This window comes from Stegastes partitus, unplaced genomic scaffold, assembly GCF_000690725.1.
Source record: "Stegastes partitus isolate 25-593 unplaced genomic scaffold, Stegastes_partitus-1.0.2 Scaffold916, whole genome shotgun sequence".
NCBI classification, from domain to species: Eukaryota; Metazoa; Chordata; class Actinopteri; family Pomacentridae; genus Stegastes; species Stegastes partitus.
Genome location: NW_007578647.1, coordinates 46922 through 71046, shown reverse-complemented (window position 1 = coordinate 71046; position 24125 = coordinate 46922). Strand labels below are relative to the sequence as shown.

Sequence of the window (24125 nt, the reverse complement as noted above, 5' to 3'; positions counted from 1 at the left end):
CTCAAAGAGCAGTGTCTAGTACCTGGTGTGAAGTCCTAACTCAGTTTTAAAAGGCCTTGTTAACACAATACTTCAGACCTGAGTTAGTATGTGAAGTTGCTGCCGTTTTGCAAAAGGCCACAGACTGTTTAAATACAGGTGTTTGCGTCAGTAGCTGTTCTAGCCTTTAAAACACTGACCTATTAAGTCCCGTGTACAGAAGTTCACTCGACTTTTCTCGTGGACTTTGATTTCTTCGTTGGATATTGATTCATGGAACTTGCACTCAAAATGTTTGCTTAAGTCAGACAACCCATTTGACCAATGCTCCAAATGTTTGTCCTCTGCAGACCTTTAGTTGTTGCAGAGGATTGGAGTTACCTGCAAATACTGTAGTGGCCATTATTGTCTCTTTTTGTGGGGTTTCTGAGCAACCTTCAACATCATGAAATTCCTTATGCATAATGCTTTTCGTCCAGTTTGTTTACCGGTTTGACTGGAGCTTATAGTTAGAGGCAGGCGAGACAGGAATGTGTGCGGCTTATATTTCAATAACAGGAGGGGAGTTGAGTCACATTGGTGAAAGCAGAAAACGGTAGAAATGACTGAAGGAAATCGATTATTCTTCCGTTACAAAAGCAGTCGGGCTTCTGTCTCTTCACGGTCAGATACGAATTGTGTTGAAATTCCCTGGCTTTATCAGGAGGAGGGAACAGCGCTTGAAGAGGAAAGAAGTAGTTATGTAACACTTAATTTTAGAGAAAAGATTCCTAACCCTGAAAACTCTCCTCTCTCTGCTTTATTAGTTTTGAATGCCAGAATGTGTTCCTAATCCTCCTCTCTTGAACTTGCCAAAGTAACTCTGGTTCAGTGTCTCGCCGGCTTGATTTTACACTGATTTATTGGTGATATTTCAGAAATAAGGAACAAAGCAAACACAACAATGGAGAGGGGTTTTTTTTTTTTTTTTTACTGCGATGAGCTCAAAAAAAAAATGTGAACACGCTCTTAGTGTTCTACTATCTAGATGATCTCGGTTTGGGAGATGTAAAATATGGATGTTAAATAAGAAAATATGACAGAAGCTTTTTACACAACGTAAGGGGAACATATTTTATGTTTTGGTGAATGAAGAGGATCGAATGTTGATATGAGCAAACCAAAGTAAGTCCATGTGCTTTTGAGCGATGGACATTAGTGACCTATTTGACGCAGCTATGAAAGGAAAGTTTATTTTGGTTTAGGAAGTGCTGCGTGGTTGCTGCAGTGTTATTTCCACAGGTCTTAGTTGAGAGGTTACTATACAAGTCTGAATTCGATGATACTATTCTCAGAGTTGATGTACTCGGGCTCGAACAATAACAATAGTCTTAAGCAGGGATGAATTTCTTATCTTTACAATTTTTTTGTAGTATCATTGCAAACTACTGACAGTAGTGTCATTTTACTGCCATTCTACTTCCCCGAACGCTGACACAGTGGGCTCTTTATGCCCTGTAATATGAGATGAGAGGGATTCGTCTGCACACAAGGAGATTATTAGTCTGTGACAGAACCGTCTTCCCCTGCAGCTTTATGCTTTCTGTGTAATCAGCTGCTCCAGGAATTTTGCACAAACAGAAAAGATTGTGTATTAAAGTCGGTGGCATTTGTGTTCAGGACCATTGCTGAAACCTGCTGTGATCTCTGAGCATTGACTATTCTGCATGGGGAGCTATTAGTCCTTTAAAAACCCCATATATGCCAGTTTCTATACAAGACCACATGAGTTAATCTGGCCAAATCGTTTACATAGAATACCTATTATGTGTCAAAACACTGGTGGTGTGTGTGTGTGAGAGACAGAGTGCTTGTCTCAGTCATCTGTTTTTGGTATGCTGCATGCGCATGGCCTACATATCATGTCAGCTGATGTGAGATTAGTGTTGAGAACAAAGCAGTGGTTCCTCAGTGTCTTAGGATGCAGAAAAGAGGGTGAACTCGCTCTCTCTCCAAAGCTCAGCTCTCCTCTTGGCTTGAATTAGTCGGAGCCGTGTCAGTGGGAGAGGCTATTTTTGGAAACCTGCTTTAATATTAACGTACGGCAAACACGTTTTCAATTTTGGCTGTCGCTGCTCAAAATAGGTCGGCCATTGAAAGTGATTTGACGACGCTGTGTTCCAAGAGGAATATTGTTTGCTGTATCTAGACAGGGTTAAGAAATACCTGATAAGATATCGAATAGAATTGGACTTTTATCTCGTACCACAAGATAAAGCACCATTTAAAACAGCTTTATGTGTTTTCTTACGACTACTGTGTGACCTCATAGGTATTTCAACATCCCTTGTGACGCAATAACTTTCTTTTGTCACAGAGAGTTAGTTTGTAGTGCTCAAAGGAGTGCTCGGTCCTGCTGGTGTATAATGGTGGTATGTTCAAATTTGATATGTGACACCCTATGGTGAAACCCACACTTCAGATTAGTATGAGCTTCACAGCTTTGTTTGCAGTTTGGATCCATTCTGTGCATTTTTGATAGATGGTAAATAACAACGTTCACAAACAGCTGCCTCAGTGGCAGCTCCAGCCCCTGCAGCTGTGTTTGGTCGAATGAACTTTGATTATGGCTGCGGATAAGCCACAGCTGGACTGTGCCTGTCTTTGCCTTATCTTTAAGATCAGAAAAAAAAAAGGAGCCGTATCAGTGAGTTTGGCCCAGTTACAACCTTGAATAACCTCTGTAGGGCTTTATGGTAATGTGAGCTGTGTTACTTATTGTAGAAAGCAATAACACTCACAGTCAGTGACGAAGAACAAGTCAAGCTGAGCAGTGGAGAGAATAAAATGAAAAACAACTGTGTTTGATGTAAATTATTGACACAGTTCAATAGAAAATAATACTTGTATGTCCATGGAAAACAAATATCAGCAAATGTACCTAATCATATAAAATGAAACATAATTGAATAAGTATTTGTGGAGGCAGTCTTGAATCTATGCATCAGTTTTGCACAGTGCAGCGCTACATTTGTTTCCTGTTGTATTTGGTATTTGTTCAATACAGTGCAGCCGTGTAAAAGTCAGTAATCCTGTGTGTATGTTTTCATCAGAGTGGATAACTTCGGCCTCGGCCTGCTGCTCCAGACTAAGCAGATCAAGAGGATGATCTCCTCATATGTCGGAGAGAACGCAGAGTTTGAGCGTCAGTATCTGGCGGGGGAGCTGGAAGTGGAGCTAACGCCACAGGTTGGTCAAAGCAGCTAATTGGGAGTGATACCTACCCATGAAAACACTCATTCATAAACCAAACTTACTGATGAAATTCTATGTTTGAACATCTAAATCATTAGACGTCATATATTATATATGTCAGAGAACAAACAAACAAACACATGGACTGAATAAAGACGTGCAGTGCGTCTATTACACTCATATCATGATCACCTTTATTAACAGGGAACTCTTGCTGAGAGGATCAGGGCTGGGGGCGCTGGCATTCCAGCCTTCTTCACAGCCACTGGCTATGGTACTCTGATCCAAGAGGGAGGCTCTCCTATTAAGTACAACAAAGACGGCAGCATTGAAATCGCCAGTGAGAAGAGAGCGGTAAGAGTTTCGTTATCCCAGCTGTGGTCCAACCGTATTATTATGTCTGTGCAAACTTACTATGATCACTGTACACATTCTTCCCTTAGCTACTTTTCCTAGGAGTTTGTTTGGTGGGTTGAGAGCTGCAGGTGAACTTGCATAAAAGTGGTGGTCTTGGATTCTCCTCACAATGGCCCCACTGTTATTCAATTCCTAAGAGCTTGAATGTGGTCTGTTGGAGTCCACACTACAAGGGGGGACTTTGTACAGTGGATGATGCATGAAGTGATGGGTTGAACAAATCAGATTAAAGACATTTATGTACTAGTATGGGCTTTATGTTGTTATGTGAAATCACATTGCATTGAGAGAAAAGTTTAAAGAAAGTCTGCATTGTTAAGAACCTTAAAAAAAAAAAAATCTCCTTTATGTTTGCAAAAATGATTCTTTCTGCAGACGTAGCATAGATGGTTCATTGTGCTGCCATGAGTCTTTTCAATGCCATATATATTTCGAAAACCTCCACTAATGAAGGAATAAAGTCTGCACCAAGTCTTAAAATAATCCTACCACGTCCATCCTCGACCGCACTCCACCCCGCTCCCTTCTCAAGTTTGTGTTGTCGCCGTGCACAGGTGCAGGAGTTCAACGGCCGGCACTACATCATGGAAAAGGCCATCACTGGAGACTATGCTCTGATCAAGGCATGGAAAGCGGACAGGGCAGGAAACATTGTTTTCAGGTAATTGATGAAATGGAATGCAAGAAAAGGAGTTCACACATCGTTAGCACAGACCTGTTGTATTATGGAAAAAGTCATTATCTTGTAAAGGGTTCAGCTTCTTCCAGCCTCACCGCATATTAGATTAGTCTTAATCACCTGGGTTGTGTTTTCAGTCAGGTGGCACTAAGCTGGTATCACGTCTTGAGAGTAAAACATTAGTTTTTGAAAAGTGGATGGATATTTTTTTTCACACTGAGATGATTTTAGTTAATATTCAATTAGCAAGAATCTTTGAGGACCATATGGAACACGTCTAATTGGTAGATTTCCAGCCTGCATCAGTTACATGATTTTCTTATTTATACGTATTTTGTTGTTAACATTGGCCTCCTATATCATGCAGGTAACAGACAGATTTCAGGACAGGGCTGGCATTATTGATAACTATTGTTAATTTTGACAACTTCAGTAATATACTATACATTGATGCTACACAAGATAGAAAATTCTACATGACAGATTACAATTATACTTGTTCATAAATATCCTCATCAGTTATAACACAACTTAAATTTAGCGTATTATTTATTGTTTTCTGAGGATGTTGACTTTTTTATTTGAAGTGTAGGCCTTCAGTTCTTTAGGCTGGGACCTCTAATTTAATAGAAAAAAGGTTTTTCGGCTCTGTTTGCACTTTTTAAAAAAATGTATTTTATTCTGAGGTGTTTGTTTTCTTTTATCTGAAATAAAGGCCTTAAATTTATTTGCCTGGGAGCACTTATATATATATGGTAAAAGAGCTGGCTGTGCACTGGGTTAAACATATCCTGCACTGAAAATTGACGATAAGTATTGTTGAAACCATGAAAATGTGGCCATAGAGGAAGGCATTAAGACACAAACTGGACTTTGGTTCGGACCTTTTACTTGGAGGAAATTTTAATAACTGGACCTCGGTGACTTTTAATTGAATACCCCTGGCACAGACCTTCCATCTAGCATGAGTAAGCTCATTTGCACCAAATTAGTGCATGTGAATAATCACAATTACTAGATGTAGTAAGTTCTTTCTCCACAAGAGGGCAGTGTCCTCCAGTAAGCTATGAGCTCATACTGCACATCATCGGTTTTAAAACCACTTGCCATCTCTGATTTTTGTTTGAGTATTTTCTTGCCTCATATTGACTTTAATAACACATCTGCCTTGTGTCTGTCAGGAAAACAGCCCGAAACTTCAACCAGCCCATGTGTAAAGCGGCCAAGACCACCATAGTTGAGGTGTGTATTTCCAATCACGTTTTTAATGCCTGCCTGCAACATGTATCGTTACACATTTCTGCCAGTAGAGTTACCATCTCAAACCTCTGCTACAGCTTTCCATTAATGGTCTTCATGCATTATGTAGATTTTCACTTTCTAGGAATTTTGCTTTTCCTGGCTCATAGCTAAACTACACTATCTTGGCAAAAACAAAGTGAATATTATGAAAATTGACTCTCAAACACAAAAACAAATGACTATGTGTAACACTTATTCATATATCTAGATATAAATATCCTAAATAAAAGCAGACTGGTGTTTTAGTCAAATATAATCACCTCCATCTACGTATAACCTGAGTAAAAATACTTTAATGATGCTTAACTTGTGAGCATGAAGCAAAATGGGTCAAAATTAGGTCAGAGATTGGAGTACCTTCTGCAGCTCGCAGGGCAGTAAAATATGTAAAACCCCTCCAAGGACATTATAGAGGCTATTCCATTTTTTTTTTAACACTCAAGGTCTGGAGTAGAAATCTGAGACGGGCCTCTCACAGGTGTAAGGCAAAGTGTTTTGTAGTTGCGACTTCGAAACAACACCTTGAACAAGGAGCAGTTTACATTCAAAGTGTGTCCAGCTGTGTCTGTGAAATAACTAGTTTCATTACATGTGTCCATGTACCTTTTTAGCATTTGACAATTCAGAGATGCGATCGCTCATCTCGTCCCTTGGTGTGTGTGTGTGTGTGTGTGTGTTTGTCTCCGTCTCTGCCCCTCCAACACGCAAACCGCTTCACACCTCCCATATAGAGCAGCAGGAAGAAAAACCGTGTGTGTGAAAACCACAACACGGGCACTTTCCGAAAATAAATCAACAGGAGAGGGTCTCTCATAAATCTAACTGAGTTCCACAAAGCACATTTTCAATTATTCTGTGGTTGCTGGACCTGAAATTTAGTCTCCTGTTGATTAGAAATGTCTGGGAACAAATGGGGAGAGTAAATTGTGTCACCGTGCAGCTGTTACGGTAGACGTCACGGTTGATTAAACACAAATTTTGGTTTATAATGCTGAGTAGAGCACATTAATAACTGTAAGAAGCTCTTAATTTCAACTGTTTAGTATAATACCTTATACGAGTGTGGCTGTGGTGACGACAATCATGCCAATAATGGCTATCAGTGACTTATGGAGGATCAGTGCTATGGTGTAGCAGAAGTTTGCCCAGTGTTCTTATACAGGTATAATGTGATTAGATGCTCTCTCAGCAGTGATGCCAGTAAGCAATGTGTCTGTGTGACATAGGCTAGGGGTGTAATGTAGATCATAGTGGCATGAATGAAAATAATAATACTTATAATGATGAAACAATGTGATTTAATATCAACCGCCTGCTTCAGTCTTTGTGCACTCGTCTACTCAAGGTGTTCTCGGTGAGAGGAAAGGATGAAACAATTCTTTCAAGGGATTTAGAGACCCAAGGGGATTTCAGACTGATGAATAGTAGTGGGGTTTTTTCTAAGTTCCAGGTGCATTTCTAAGATTGTTTTTGTGGCATTTCTACTTCCATACAGTGGCGAATGGCAGGAATGATAGGAAGGAAAACGAGAACGAATAAAACGACAAGTTAAAAGTAAGATTTAGATCCCATTATATCACAAGCTTCCAGAAAGTGGCCGACTTATAGCAGTCAAGAAGGGTCTGAGAAATGTTATGGACACAGACGTCGTCCTCTGCAAGTTTTCACAGAGTGAGAAATGCATCAACAGACTGACTTAATATGTAAAACAAGGACGTGCTGTATGTACTTTACTTTTTAATAGAGGGCTAGACAGACATTATACTTTACACTTTTTATTTGTTTGTCAGGGCGCTGCGCACAAAACCATTAATCTCGTAGAAAAAGAGATGCACTCTGCAGTCCTTGGGCACGTAGGCACAGTAGTAAATATTAAAGACAAATTTGTATCCAGGGTGCTAAATACAAATAAGGCCACCCCACAGCACACAGACAGCGTAAAACAGACAGTTACACATTCATTCCCTGTGCTGTTTCATCAGTGTATACACAATATTAAAAGTCAAGGTGATATAGGGATAAAGATGTCTGTTCTTATTGATGTGTATAGCCTGAAAAATGTTATTGTCAATCAGTTAACTTCAACCCAAAATGCCTGTTCCAACCTGACACAAATCATCTTATATTGGAAAAGGAAAGCTCTGTATCTGAACTTAATCTGCTTTAAATGTAATTTGACGTTCCCTTGCAGCAGTTTAAGCAGACAGTGTCATTCAGCTTGAAGGTTTTGCACTTAACTCCTATTTCATATTGTGCTACAACAACAAAACTTGTCATCCTTGTATCATCTAAATGCGTCTATCCAGTGGGGCATTCGTTGTAATTTGTGTTGCAGTTTGATGAATGATGCAAATGAAATTTTCAAATGTTAAACTGAAATTTAGTACATTTCTAAACTGTCTTCCTTACAGTCTCTGGCTAATTATTTCATTGTTTGTTGGAAGCATGACAGCAAAAATTGAAGTCACCCAGTATCAAAATCTCCTATTTAGCATAGACATATAACTGAAGATAAAATGCTTTTTCATTGGTGAAATGGGACTAGCAATTCATCAGGAGTGTACTGAGGTACTTGGGATCCCGTCGTAGCTCTATCATGGGGACTTGATTGTATCTGTCATTTTTTATGGGGCCTTTTTTATGACAGTGGAGGTAACATATGAACACTATCTATGTCAAGTTATTGGTGACTATAAAGCCCGTATTGTAATACCCATTAGGAACCTTTTACCTCTGATAGGGAAGCAATTACTGTCTCCATGAAAATACATTTATCTTTAAGATTCAGTGCATGCTCGGTCATAAATGTGGTGATTAGTCGTCAGTATTGACCCCGCCGTCTTGGTGCGCCGGCTATTCGTTTAACTTGCTGCTCAGTTTGGCAGCTCAGGCCAACGTGCGGCAAGCTCCCCGACGATCATGTTGCACATCTGCTGGACTAGATCTCCTCCCTGTAGTGTATATGCGGCCAGGAAGGTTCAAACTGCTCAGGGGCTAAGCAATTAATGATTATCAAAGGGCAAAAAATGTCAGGACATTGTGGCGGGAGCCAGACAGGACCTGGGGAACATGGGTGGAAAAATAATTTCCCTGAGTTCTGTCAGGCACCTCACAGCTTCAAAAGGGCAGTCATTTAAAATGCAGTTGTAACTGCGTTCAAACAACCAGGCTGATTTATTAGATTGATTAGTTTCAAATCAATTCTGGAAAATGGTTGATCGGCTGCGAAATTCAGTCAGTCAAGAAAAAAACTCCAGCATGTATGATTCTAGTCTAGTTTTTATTAGCTAATACAATATCATACCAGTGAGTATTATAAATCATTGTGAGTTTCCTCTTCACACGTCACGGCAAAAGCAGGTGCCCATTAACCTCTTGAATAAAGTTTTGTGTCGCAGACCCACTCCTCTGTAATGGACATTTGAATTACCCGTGCTTGAACTATTAACTGAGCCAACAGCTTTTATATCAGTTGAATAAATGCATCATAACGTTATAGCCTTCTTTAAAAGGCACATTCATTTTGAATATTTACATACTCCGTATGCCCTTTCACTGCCTGCCATCAAAGTATCCACTTTATTTGAATTCCAAGAGTCACTTAAGGCTCAGTAAATGTGTGTCTGTGTGATACATGAAACCCCTGAAGGGCTACCAGACATGAAGATGTGTAACCTGGTGACTCCTCTTCTGTAAGACATCAATACCAACACTGGGAAGCAAATTCAAATGATCTCTCGCTATCCAATTGTCGCCAGCATGACCCTTTCAAAGACGAGACTCCACGTTTACTATGTTCAAGATAAATTAATTAGCATTTTGTTGTATTCTGTTGTTATGCTAAGTCCCTCTGCTGCATGTACAGGATACATTTCGATGATGGCCAACGTTAGCGCGTCATTCCGTCGCGGGCAAACGTCGTCCACATTTTGATACGTGCATCTGCTTTAATTCTGACTGAGTTTAAACTCCAAGAGATTGGAGGGGTGTCGGAACACGAGATAACACAAAAGCAAATTACACAAAAGAAAATTACCAGATCATCACCAGCTCCTGCCATGGTTGCTAGGCAACCAAACCCTGCTATTCAATTTTTCAATGTTCCACAGTATCCAGCTGGTCCAGTTATTCCCTTATCGCAGGTACAATGAAAGGCCCCAGTGCATTGTGGGTTACAATGCACCAGAGACCGAATCAAAGCGGTGGTTTTTTTTTTTACTGTTGTTTGACTATCAGTGACAGTAAACGAGTCAACTGTATTCTAGTAGCAATGCAATGTACTCGTGTGGGTGATGGTGTGCGCGCACAGCCAACCGGTCATGCATGAATTGAATGAATGTATTTTTAAGTGTGTTTTGTTCTTCTAGCCTGGAAAGAGGTCTAATTGGATATAAATGACCTCCATCCTCGGGGGTTTTAAGCATCAGCCTCCCACTGTACATTTGTGTTAGAGCAAAAATAGCAGTTGTTTCTCAGGGCTTAAACAGGATATGGTTTTTGTGCCTTGGGCTCGATTACTGTTGCAACAAAAAGACCTACAAATTCGCAAAATAAATAGATAATAGCAGCATCTCTGTTTCACTTGTAACTTGTGAACTGTAGCTCGTGTTTAAGTGTCTTGACTCCAGCGTTTGTCCTTGGAATGATAAGTGTTGATCTTAAACCACTGCTATAGTCTTTTTTTGTGGTCCCAACAGCCTTGTGCCTTGTTGTCTCGATGCTGGAATTTCAATTAGTTATTACAGCCAACAATTTCTGTGCTATTTTTCCATTACTGACTATGCCTTGTTCAGTTTTCTAGTCTTGTTCTTGACTCATCGCCCTGCCTAACTCCACGACTGAAGCAATTGCTGGCAATTAATTATAAAACCACTTACACACCCCACTATTTCCTGCTGAAAAAGGTTTGCTTTGTGTGCATTAGATATGCAATGTATTCTTTCTATTTCTGTTTTGCCCAAGTTAGATGGACGGATGTGGTGGGAGGTCTAAGTGATGCCCGTTCCAGCCCTTCTTTAGAGCCTCACTACAGTGTTGAAGAAGTGATGTTTATGATGTGAAATCTGAATCCGAAAAAAAAGTCTTTATCTGTTGAAATGGTACTTGTTCTGAAGTACTTTCTCTTCAAAGACATTGTATGCTACAGTCATTATTTAAAAATAAAGAAAAAGAAAACATTATATTTGACAGCAGCAATGTTAGCAGCGTTCTCAGTTTAGTGTCACTTTTTTTTTTTTGACTTTGAGTCGAAGCCTCTCCAAAGCAAATGGTGGTAATTGCAGGGCTTGCTAGCTACAACCACAGCAAATTGCTGTAATACCAATAGACAGATGGTTTTAAAAGCCTTTGACATCATTTTTCCCTCCAAAAGTGTGACACGCTCATTTGTCTGCGTGCAAAAGGAAGACGACGCATCACAATGATTCTGATATGATTAATATCGTGTTTCCACATCCATTTAACAGCAAGTCTCTTGAGATGTGAAAGTACACATCAATTTATGAACTGGAAGCATGAAAGTGGCAAATGACAACATTCATTTGTTGTAGCCTTGAAAAATGCACGTACGACTGAGATTTGAGCTCATGAAACGTCTCACGGAGCAAATCCAGTGAGTCGAAGCATACGATTTCGTAATGAAGTATTTCTAATGTTTGGAAAATTGCCTTCTCTACTACTTAATAGCTTCAGTCACCACCCTTTATCAATTCTGTTTAATGTGTGAACGTAACCAGAAGCAGAGGTTAAAAAAATGAATAAAAAATCTTCCATTTAAATGTCAGTTTTCTTAAACTAAAATTGGATTCTTGTTTTATTTGTCAGTTTTAGTTTACACACTTACGCACATAATGAGCATATATTGGGGTAAGACTATAGTAGCTGATTTAATGTGGTCGGTGTGGTTGTAGCTTCTCAGGCTTTGTTGTATTAAATGGAAAAAGATAATAATTTATAGCCAGTATATCTTGCAGCTTCCGTTTCTAGTTATGCAGATGACCGTATTAGCCGATATGCGTCGCCAATAGATGTTGCTAAAGCGTCGTTCCAATTTAACATGTTTCCATCCTGACCTTAAGAGGACTAACGGATCATTTTAGTCATCCCTCATCTGCTGCTATAGACTTATATGGATGTAAGTCAGGCTGACATAGACTTGAATTCAAGAGCCATGCTGACAGATGAATGAAACCAAAGCCAGTGACAGAAGGCTGAGGTTTAATAATCAGCTATAGGTCACTGTAAGGCAGGTTGAACAGACAGGCAGAGGAGGGTGGAGAGAATATCAATAAAACGATACGACGGCAGCCAGCAGAAGGAGAAGACTTGATTCGCTGAACATATGCACAAACCGAATGCTTGACTATAAGTTCAAAGTTTCCCCACAACTGTCTATCATGTGAATCTGAAGCACGTTGCATCGAGGCTTGTGTGTTCTTTGAAATGTAAACACTGCCGTTCGAGCTGGGAGTGGAGTTGTTCCAAATTCCAAACGCTGATGGTACAAGGTGCTCGAGTGTACAGTGTGTGTCATTTGAAAAAAATTTATTTTTAGTTCCTGTAACGTTGTCAAGGTTTGCATTGGCTGGCTGTCTCGTATTTTCTGGATAACATAAAGGCTGCCATAGGCGAGGCACTGAGAGGAAACAGATTGCTCGTGATGCCAGTATTCTGGGTTAGAGGATGGAGCCGGAGCTGAGCCCTGAAAGTGGCAACAGAGGATGGCCAAGTGCCCACACACACACACACACACACACACAATGGGAGGAAGATGGAGAGGCTATAAATATACGCAGTAATAAGAGGGTGGTGTCTCTGTCATTCTCATGCCCTGTTGCCGTTAGCCACACCATCTCTTTCTCCTGACCTCTTGACTGTCGCTTTTCACTCGCAGACCCAAACAAACACGTTTTGATGCGTTGTCAATTCAGGTCGCTCCACGCATTAGCTGCTAAAGCTTTCACAGGCACTTAAAATATGAAAGCGTTTGATAAAATGTCATAAATGCTTTAAATCCAAAGGGTGGACAAGTACATTCTCCCAACGCTTGGATCCTGAACACAGTAGCCAAATGACTACTAACCAGATGGCTGTTAATTCTGATGTTTATGGTCCCTGGCAGGTGATTCCTTGTGATTTCGATGACGCCCAGACCTTATGTTTTGCACCTCCAACAGGCCAAATGTACACTTATATACAATTTTTTTGTCTTAAAGGGATAGGATCTGTTCTTAGTTTTCCCAGTATGCTTGGCATGGGTGTGTATCATGATCAGAGAAAAACAATGTGAGTTGTGGAAGGCTCCTCAAAGAATAAAAGTAGCAATGCTCTTTATTCCCTCCATCCGTTACCTTTTTAATCGATGGTGTAGTGAACGTTAAGGAGCTGTTAATGTTTCGTTACACATTATTTGACACTGCTCCCGTTAGTTAATTTGGTGATTGCAAATGTAGGTCAGTTGGTCAACTGGCGTGCAGTCGGCTCAAATAGATACCTTTACCCAGAGTGCGCTGAGTCAATTTGGTGTTAAAAGGTTGTCTGTGCAGCGGATTCACTCTCTGAGAGTACGCCTGTGTGTTCTGTGTACAGATCAGACCTCATTCAACGGTCGTGCTAATCATTAATATGAAGGGAAAGCATTTCTATGATCTCTGTTGGATATATTTAAAAAATTTGGTCCGACTGTAAATTCTATTTTCCAGGATTGTTTATCAACTGTAAAGGAATTACTGTATGCAATAACGCTGCTGGTGGTTTATTTCTAGGAATTTGGTGGCATTGTGTTCCAATCAGCTTGAGATTAACAAGATTTGACAAAGCTGACAGCCTAAAAAAGCACAAACTCTCTCTCTCTCTCTCTCTCTCTTGAAAAAAAAAAAAAACGCTTCCCATATCCCCAGAGGGCACTTTGATTCCCTCTATCCTCCTGCCAGCTCACTTCATGCCTCGCTCTGCTCTCATTGATGTGAAAATCGTTCTACAGATACAGGAATATCAATGTCTATGCGTGTGCCTGTTCGCTAGCTCCACGCACCTGCTCATTTGCGTGTGTGTGTGTGTGTGTGTTTTTATTATTTTATTTTAATGCTTTATCCCTCCTCGTCCGCTGAACCGCCCGTCTGAACTACATCTGAGCACCAGTGCAGCCGGGACACATCACATAGATGAAAGGAACAGAGGCTTTTTTTTTTTTTATGTACACAGCACATTTAAATTGTATGAGCTTGTTATTGTGCCGTGACTTAGCCGTGGAAGGCTAATTGAAAAATAGGGCTAAATACACGGTTTGTTTTGCAGTGTGTGAGGCACCAACACGTGGCGAAACCTTGCTCTGAGATGTGGATTCTTTTCATTTTCTCACTGTTTGATATCTTCTGATTAAAGCGACAAAATTAGCCGTCGATACTGTTAATTAAATTATCCAAACGCACGACACCAAATGTTGATTCCCTTGCCCCCAGTGTTTTCTATTTTGTCGCTGTGTTATAATGTGATGAGCGTAATCTTGCCTGATGAAGACGTCTAAAGGAATCATCGGCCTCACAAAAGACAGATTAAGCCCCCAGAGGAAGATGTGGGTGATTGTGTGGGACTGCCGTATCCATACTCTCCCCGCTACCAATCTCATCTCGGCATGGCCTCGTTTTCACCGCGGAGCATCGGAGATTTACAATAAACCGACCAAAAGAACCAGAAAAAAAAAAAAGAGTCTAAAATCACTTTACGGTCCTGAGTGGCCCGAACTCATGAGAGACCAAAGCCTGCGTATCCATGACAACGCTAAGATGGGATCCACTCTTAGCCATTGACTCCTCTCAGTCAGCGCTGAGTGCTGAGGGAGGAAGTAGAGATAAGGAGAGATTCAATTCAATTTGCTGTGAACGGCTGCTTGCCCCTCATGTAAATGGAATAAGTAGGTTACACTCAGAGCTGCACGGGAGTGAAGCACAGGAGAGCAGAGGGGAGGGCGAGAATTACGTCGTCGTGGTTAACTCGCCTTTCGGTCCCCAGAGATGCGATGAGAACTCTCGTGCTCTCTCCTTTTCTCTTTTTAATTTTGTCATTTCAACCACTTTTCCACCCCTTTGAGGAGTCTTCAGGAAGAAAAAAAACCATCCCTCCTCCGCCTCCACCTCCTTGACGGCTCGCCTGTTTGATAAAGAATTCTCCAAAGAGTGTTTGCTATTGATCCTGTGCCAGCTGATTTTGATTCCTGTTTTGACTCGGACTACGTTGTTTAATGCTACGGCTTCCTGTGACTATGAACATGGCGTAGGAATTTATCTGCCAGAGCACGCTACAAATGGACAGTAAGATTTAGTGGAGCCCACACATGTTGTACAACTCCCGCTGAACACCTGTAGGCTGGAGGCTCAGTTTATAGCAGTGCCTAATGTTACCTAAGGAGGGAGGAGCAGGTGTGTTCGTTGTGGGATTTCTATCCCAGTCATGTTGACCCTGCTTAAATCAATAGCCATTTCCATCTCTGTCTTGTTAGGCGGACAGAAATAATCCCTTTCGTACACTCTTCTGCACAATGTCTACATAAAGGTGGTGCACTTATGTCTCAGAGTCAGGCGCCTGTTGTTTGGTAGATATCTAAGATTCATCTTTTTCCTATTATGCTGCCATATGAAGCGTAACAAGTTATTAAAGCGTTATGAGCATATATTTAGACAATGCAAGTGACCAGTATTACAGCAGCTTTGCTTAAACTGTTAGAATAAACTGAGCTGAAATGTAAACATTGAGGGAGAATCCAGAGGCACAGTTTGTCGAATAGACCTCAAACAATTCTGCAGCACAGAGTGGTCTGGCTGACAAATTACAGTTGTTCTGGGTGGGGCTAAGCGAAGGATGTAGCTTCGTGTTCTCTCAAAATTATGATAGAGCAATTGTTTTGGTGGAACATTTGCATGCCGGGTCTGACAGAAAAGTCGAAGGGAAGGCGAAAATTATGCTGTCATGGTTAAGTGGCCTTTCGGTCCCCAGAGACGTGTTGTCTGGTCTAGAATCAGAACGGGCACTTGCATGGCTCTAGTGAGTCAGACCAGGCATGACTCATTATTGGATCCAATATTCAACCCATGAAGCTGATGGATAAAAATGTTGAAAAGTTGCCTTTAAATTAAACATATGTAAAACATAAACAAAGTTTTGTGTTGGCAACAATACTATTCTAAATTTACGCAAGATTTTCATTTTTATTGTGTATGTCTGGAGCTGCTGCAAGGTGGCAGTTGGTAGCACTGTTGCCTCGCAGCAAGAAGGTTGCCGGTTCGCGTCCCGCTGGGGGCACCGGAATCCTTCTGTGTGGAGTTTGCATGTTCTCCCCGTGCAGCGTGGGTTCTCTCCGGGCTCTCCGGCTTCCTCCCACACAGTCCAAAAACATGTTGAGGTTAATTGGTGATTCTAAATTGTCCGTAGGTGTGACTGTGAGTGTGCTTGGTTGTCTGTCTCTAAGTGTGGCCCTGTGATAGACTGGTTACCTGTCCAGGGTGTCCCCTGCCTTCGCCCTAAGTCGACTGGGATAGGCTCCAGCCCCCCCGCGACCCTAATGAGGATTAAGCGGTGTATAGAAAATGGATGGATGGATGTCTGGAGCTGCAAGGTGGTTCAGTGGTTAGCACCATTGCCTCGCAGCAAGAAGGTTGCCGGTTCGCATCCCGGTGAGGACGCCCGGAATCCTTCTGTGTGGAGTTTGCATGTTCTCCCCGTGCAGCGTGGATTCTCTCCGGGTTCTCCGGCTTCCTCCCACACAGTGAACCTGCCTTCACCCTGAGTCAGCTGGGATAGACTCCAGCCCCCCACGACCCTAGTGAGGATTAAGCGGTGTGTAGATAATGGATGGATGTGTATGTTTGACTGTTCCAAATATTTGGTACTGGCCTCCTCGATAACTAACAATTGATATCAGCCAGAATGGGGAAGCTGTCATAAATATGACAATATATACCTGAAGATTCTTTTCCATGGGAGGAAACGTGTGAATTTGTTTTGATGTTTGTGTTTGGTTTGACCAAAATCCCTCGAGCACCAACACAATCTCCTCCATGCACCTCCGCTATCCATTACCTTTGATCCCAGGATCAAGCTACATCCCCGTGGCTTTTTGTGTCAGATGATCCTCTTCTGTTTTCAGTTAACCATGCTGGTTTTAGGTACACAGACCGATTCCACTGACCGCCTCACTGAGGTAGCAGAAATAATATACACAGCAAATATTTACCCTGCCTTCACTGTGAAACACATGACGGTAGCTGAGCTGTGTATCTGGAAAGTCATATTTGGAGAAGACTATCAACAATGTTTGCAGCTCCTTTTTTTTCGTATAAAGCAAATTTTAAAAACTCAGCTGTATTTCTTAAAATATATGTTGAATATTTGTTATTTATTATATCAGGAAATGCCTTTAAAAAAACATGCTCTGTAACCTAAAATCAAGATAATGCCCCGAGATCAACCTGAAAAAGCAGCAAAAGGATCTACTGGGTTTTTTTTTTATCAGTTACCCTATTGAATTTCATAGCCTGGTAGGCAGAAGTTATTTTCTGGTAGCGTAATTCCATCTGTTCATGGTTTCCTTATCTGAACTTTAATCTCAAGGACTGTGGGGCATTTTTCAAGTGAGCTCATCTTTTTTGTGTCTCTGCGTAGGTGGAGGAGATGGTGGATGTCGGGACTTTTGCCGAAGAGGACATCCACATACCCAGCATCTACGTCCACAGGATTGTCCAGGGAGCCAGCTACGAGAAAAGGATCGAGGTACAAAGCAAGAGCTTGCACGAGAGAGGAGCTCATACATGAAAGACATGAAATAGAATGCCATATCCGTTTTTCTATATTATCTGCATTATGTCACTGTGGGTGTCACTGTGATGAAAAACTGATTCCAATAAGGAATTATTTATTCATAAGTATTAATAAATGATTAAAAGCAGTACATGGTTAATCCTGTAACAATAGACGTGTAGAGTTGAAGCCTTTCTGACACATACCGTCTTTTATGTGCTTTTGCGTTTGGCCAGAATCGTCTTCTCAGAACACTTTCTCCATGTTCCTTACAAATCTTTCTATGATTCCAGAAACGCACGGTAAAGAAAAGCCAAGCAGACAAGCCCAAACCAAAGAAGGATTCAGACATCGTTCGGGAAAGGATCATTCGCAGGGCTGCTCTGGAGTTTGAGGATGGAATGTATGGTATCCTTTGGCAAGAATATAAGCAGCGAGCAAATAACAGAACGACGTAAACGTGTGCTCTAGCTGCCTCCTTTTAATTACCACAAGTCAAACCAACCCGAGCGTTGACCCACAGCCACAGGAGAAAGAACACTGCACCTTGGCTTTGGTTTTTAAACATGATTAATGAATAATTGTAGCCTTTGCACCAGTTGATTGCAGAGGCAAATTATGCACTTTTTTTTTTTTTTTGTAGTCTGTCCTTCCTGATGAAAGCAGGGTTAGATTTGAGTGGCTGATCTATGATTAACCACTCAGTGATGTTTTAATTTTCTTTTTTTTAACATTTCTTTATAATTCAGCTTGACTATTTCATATCTTGGAAATGTTAGAACGATGAAGTCCTGTGTGTCTGTTGAGTGTTGTCCACTCCACTAATGCTCTGGAGCTTTTCATACAACTGGTGCTCGTTTACTATGTGGGGTGAAGGCACTATGGTCTGCAGTAGATACTGTAAAAGCGTGTTTATCGTGATGCTGTATGCATTCTGTTCCTCTAAATACCTGATTTCATTCCATGAATACAAATGAAACCGTTCCTGTCTTTAACAAAGAGCAGCTAACCTTGGTATTGGCATCCCCATGCTGGCCAGCAACTTTATAAAACCCGACATCACGGTACACCTCCAGAGTGAAAATGGAATTCTGGGACTGGTAAGACACCAGAAAACCACAGCTTCTTTCCTCCTCAGGTTTCACAGCCTTGTCTCTTAACTACACGAGCTAACGAGCAGTGTACTTTTTTTTTGTACTATACGTAGACTGTTATTTTGAGCAGCAGTAACCGTCTTTAGCCACGTTGAGCTCTGAGCATGAGGCAAGATGAATAGCCATCCATTTGAGTGGTATCATTCCTAGTTGGGGCCCCTTATTTGAAATGTGTTGGGTTTGTTATGTAACAGATTGTGGCAGTTTGACACTTTTGCTTCCATTTTTCTTTCTCACAGTCATTATTTGCCGGCTGCGCCTTTTAACAAATGTTACCGCTGCAGCTATAGAGTCACTTTCCAGTCAGTTGTGTTGACAGAAGAACGTCGGCACCTATGCTAATCCCTCATCTTTCAAGTTTCTTTTAATTACGAGTGTCAGTTTTAAAGAGGTGCTGATCTCTCCTCTCCTTCTCCTCTCCTTCTCCTCTCCTTCTCCTCTCCTTCTCCTCTCCTCTCCTCTCCTCTCCTCTCCTCTCCTCTCCTCTCCATCCAGAAGGATTGCTCCCTTTGTTGAGCGCAGAGAAAATCAATGTCTCATCTAATCAGAGAAATGTGATTGTGTCTGTCTCTCCCTCGAAAGATCATGGCCAGTCAGGGCTGAGTGACATGTGTAAGTGTATGTGTGGCTGACCACCCGTGTGCGTCTTGTTAATCCTAATTTGTTTTTGTATAGGGGCCGTACCCCACGGAGGACGCAGTGGATGCAGACCTCATTAATGCCGGTGAGGTTCACCTGGATCGATACCTCCCAACCATAAATTTATGTGTAAACATATAAAAATTGCAAGACGTCTAAACATTAGTCGAACTAAATTATTGATGGATGACAAGACTACACATTTTTACAGATATTCTGCCTTTCACTGAACATACATGTTTAGATGATACAAGGCGTTTATTCTCTGGAATGATCAAACAAGTTCACATTTTAGTCAGACACATGTTTAAGCTTAATCATTGACATTTGACACCATTCAATCAATACTTAATCGATAAACCATTTTTATTCAGCCATTCATTTAATTGTATGTATTTTTTTGATGTCCTTTATCTTTCATTATGTTGATCTGTAAACTGTTTTGCCATGTGTTGTAAAATGTACTGCTATATTAAATAAATCCCTGGTCCACAGGGAAGGAGACTGTCACAGTGCTCCCCGGGGCTGCCTACTTCTCCAGTGATGAGTCATTTGCCATGATCCGAGGGTAAGGCCACAACACAAAAGCTCTGAAAGCTTATTTGCAGACTGAAAGTTATGTATGCCTGACATTTCTGGACTTAAATGTAAGTCCCTTAAAAATGATTTTCATAGCACCATGAGTCACTTCTATGGACTGCAGTTTCCACATAAAACAAAACAATAAACACACTTTAAGAATTTGCGGATTGACCTCCTCTTAAATCGATAGTTTCTCACCTGCACAAAGCCCTCTACAAACAGCACAGTGTAGTATAAACCGTATTTGACCACAGGACATTTGTAACACTGGATATGAACAAATAGCTGCTGTCACCAGTACAACCAGACGGCAGCCTCGCCAATATTCCTATGGTCTCTGGTCCTTATTGATTTGCCAGCTGACTGCGATTGGCCACCCGCACTTCCTGCAGCATCAGTTCTGTTTGTCCACCCAGTAGAAATTCAATAGAGCTCATAAATAGCGCTGTCCAGTCACATTGGCGGGGACCGAATGGAACCACAGTAAATTTGTCGGAGTGTGTCCGCTGTTGTGCAAACACAATTAAGTGTCCAGAGATGCTGAGAAAGAATCACGCGACATATGGCCTCAACTAGCACACTAGTCATATCATACTACATTTAGACTTCTTAGAGTTTGTGTTATGCGCTGCTACGTGAGGTTAAGATACTTTATGATTTGACTGTAGGTAGTAGGGCAGTAGTTTTTTTAATTTATGCATCTATACACATCCTGATGATGCCACTAGCTGCTCAAGATGCGTTATTGGACTTTATTCTCAGAGAGCAATTTCTTTTCTGGAATAAGAAGTTCAAATTATCACAGGCCAAATGAGATTATCATATAGCAGCAGAGATGTAAACACGGCTACTTTTAAAGACATTTGTTTGTGAAGGGAATGTGTCATATCACATATTATCAAGTGCTAAATATTTGTGTTCAAATTGTCTCTATAAATGTACCAGAACTATATGCTTTGTTTTATTTTATTTTTGATGAGTGGACTTGCGAGTTCAAAAGTTGAGCCGATCCTGAAGTTGACAGCTGTCTTCTTCTGTTGTGTCACTCTTTTCAGGGGTCACATCAACCTGACAATGCTTGGAGCCATGCAGGTGTCAAAACACGGAGATCTAGCCAACTGGATGATCCCAGTAAGTTTGGGTTGCGATGGCACACGTCTCTTGCCTTTTTCCAAATGCGTCCTGTCTGATCCACCTGCTGGGGTTCAACACCACATCAGCACAATAGGCACGCTTCAAATGCTGCTCCGTGGAGCCTATAATAATCTGTGTTGTTTTGTTTTTATTTAAAATTTCAGTTCTTTTTATTTATTTTCTACTTTGCAGCTGAAAGGTTTTTCATTCCGTCGGTGCTGTTACGTTGTTGGACTGCATGATGTTTTAGTTTTAACATACATGCTGTGTCCTTGTGTCTCCATAATTCTATATGTTTCACGTCTATTTACCTTTCATACAGCCAGCTTGACCAAATCAATAGCTCTAAATGTTGTAGTAGTTTATTACACTTTTAATGACTTATCACTTAAACATTTTGTTGTGTAGTTTAGTATCTATCCAGGTCTTCTTTCCTCTTCATTTATTACACATTTTTTCAGATGTATGCATTTTTCATTTCTCTTTATTCTTTATTTCGAACGATTAAAAATAGATGAAACAAATGGAAAAGAAAAATATAAAATAATAAGCCAGTTTCAACACAATACACATTTGACTTGTTCGAAAAGGGACAGGAAGAAGCCAAGGCTCGTCAAGTCCTACCCCCATTCTTTACCATTAACAAATGCAAAGTCCAAGACAATAAACTAAACAGGCAATACAAAAATAAAAACAAACAAACCCTACTCCAGTCGAGCTATTTAAGAAAAACAGAACAAAACAAAAACACACAAAAAAACCCAAAATGAACAAGCCATTAACATCTGTAAATTTTACATTCTCCTTCCTCATTTCTGTACTTTTCAAAGATAAATCTTTTGTGCATTTTTTAAATTGCATTTAATTGTTTCGTCAAGACCATTCCACAAAACCACCCCAAAAATGGAAATACACATACTTTTTAACACAATGTTGTTAACCCAACATTAAAATGATTATCTGGGTACGTTGATAAATATGCTAAAGTGATTAAATTAAATATAAAGGTAAAACTAAATTAAAGTAAGGTAGTTAAACAAAATAAACCTCCTTTTGTCAGGTCCCTTTGTCATCAATATAAATTAATTATATCGACTGAAATAAAACATTTTACTGTGATAAACTTCTCAGCTATATAACTCAGCCCTAATATATTTTAAAAATCTGATGTATTTGGCAATTTCCTCAAGCCAGACGTGACATCTTCAAATTTCTACTAACTTTTTTGTCACATAACTGAAACGGCAAGTTGTGTTTGCTCTTCCTGCCCAAAAGTTGAGTGGAATAGTTGTTGATAGTTAATCACTTTACTCTTAATATGTGGTTGTGTTGTCTACTGACTAACTCATGGCTATCCTTGCTTAGAGTCTTCATTTCAAAAGACCTTACATGTCAGTGGTCATTGGTGGGGAAAGTAGCAGTTGTAATATTTTTATTTCTCTACAGCCTCTTCAGATTTATTCTAATCTCTTCCTTACTTTATGCTCGGTGGGCTAACGAATTTCTCAAAAACAGGAAATGTCTCGGTTGGAACAGATTCACGGAGGTCTGGCTGCAGTCGAGAACATGGATATGCTTGTCAGGGGATTGAGGGGAAGAGGGTGTCTCCGAGCGCTACAGTATAATTGGTGGCCGACACTAGATATTTCATCAGGGCAATTGGTCTTAAAGCCACAGCGGCCCCAGTCCTCCTCCGTGATTACTGAGGTCAAGAACCCATTAAAAGCATGTCCGCAATAAGGGAAGGGCTCAACCAGAATGCCCCCTGGCACACAGCAGTTTTCTACTTGACTGAAGTACAAAGTTGTTTTAGCCGGTGCATCGTTTTATATACGCATATGAAGCCACAGAGCATTGAAGATGATCACGTGTATCATCATATAAAACATGTAAGGCAACTTGTCGAGGGGGATTTCTAAATTTTGCAGCTTATTTTCTTTTCCTTATGCTTCTCCACTTGTACTTGTTTGTTCATAGTAATTGCAATTAAGCCGGTGTTTGATTAAGCACGCTATGCGGATACTGAAGCCCGGCGGTTGGGCTCTTCAGAAGCGAGAGAGTTTATCTTGTCTGGCCATTTTGTTGTTGGACAGTCTGAACAGCAAAATAACGCAGCAACACAGGCACACATACCTCCGTCCTCACCTACGCCTCAATCTTCATTATCCCCTCTTTTGAAAGGATGGATGAAGAGAATTACATTTCCCACATTCTGTGATAATGAAAATTATTCACTATCTAAAGATGGGCGCATAGCGTGAAATTGGAAATGTTTTACGTAGGAGTTGGGGATGCAGTCCTCTCAGCATGATTATGTTGATTTTGAATGCTTTTAATATGCAAAATGCAGATGAACATTTTCCAGATGAGGGCTTTGAAACGCTTTTACATCTCCACTCAGCCTGAAACATCTGGAAAAACAATAGCGTCGGAGAAAAGGGGGTTCGTCGAATAAAGGATGTAGTGGTGCCATTTTTCTCATTTAGCTACTGGAGTTGTCCTAAATGTAAGGGGCACGCATCGTTTCAAAGGAGATGCACGCAGCGATGATTATTGTCTCACAGATTTCCAACAGCTCACGCACACAGCACTGTGACAATGAGAACCATATGTGACTTGTACTTACTTTTTTTTTTGATTTGAGGAGATTTCACTTCCTCCTTTACATCTGAGAGGAATAAACAAATACACAGTTATTGTGAATGAAGGAACACGGAGCATATACAAGCTGACCAACATGTATTTGGTCAATATATCAAGTGTAAATCAATTAAAGATAGTGGCATCTTTATATACTAACCTATTTTAAGATTGTGTTTCCAGTTTTGATTGTCTGGCTCAGACTTGGGTCCACTGGAGGTACCAGTGGAGTTAAGTTGCACATTAACACACCGTTAGGTTTTTTGTGCATTTTTATATTTTGGACTCAATTCTAGCAATCACCAGATATACTAGGTGTGAAGTTTGATTGATATAGTTGATATTAAGCAGCTGAAACAATTGTTTTAATGTGTTTGAGAACATCAGAAGCTTTAGATAACAGAGTTGCATAATTTATTTATAAGTTTGGGTTTGAAGAATGTTTTAAGTTGCAGCAGCTTGATATTGTACTTCTAAGGGAAAGCGCACAAATTAGATTTATTAAAAACTGTTTATGGTTTGTTTTGCCAAGGAAGGAAGATCTATTCAGTTAAGAATTGGCATGTTGGCTCCTA

At 40.6% G+C, this 24125-nt stretch overlaps 2 protein-coding genes across 2 annotated transcripts in view; one reads left to right on the top strand and one right to left on the bottom strand.

Annotated features, from left to right (window-relative positions):
* rimoc1 (rab7a interacting mon1-ccz1 complex subunit 1) overlaps positions 1-1063 on the bottom strand; it is a 10438-nt gene extending 9375 nt beyond the window's left edge. Inside the window, exon 1 of the mRNA XM_008293851.1 lies at positions 1060-1063. The gene's annotated coding sequence lies outside the window, so the exon portion shown is untranslated. The remainder of the gene's footprint in view (positions 1-1059) is intronic.
* oxct1a (3-oxoacid CoA transferase 1a) overlaps positions 1-24125 on the top strand; it is a 44973-nt gene that overhangs the window by 3935 nt on the left and 16913 nt on the right. The window contains exons 4-13 of the mRNA XM_008293852.1: positions 3072-3207; positions 3418-3567; positions 4185-4291; positions 5491-5551; positions 17267-17374; positions 17695-17809; positions 18407-18501; positions 19231-19279; positions 19690-19762; positions 20832-20907. Coding sequence (XP_008292074.1) covers positions 3072-3207; positions 3418-3567; positions 4185-4291; positions 5491-5551; positions 17267-17374; positions 17695-17809; positions 18407-18501; positions 19231-19279; positions 19690-19762; positions 20832-20907 — 970 coding nt within the window. The remainder of the gene's footprint in view (positions 1-3071; positions 3208-3417; positions 3568-4184; positions 4292-5490; positions 5552-17266; positions 17375-17694; positions 17810-18406; positions 18502-19230; positions 19280-19689; positions 19763-20831; positions 20908-24125) is intronic.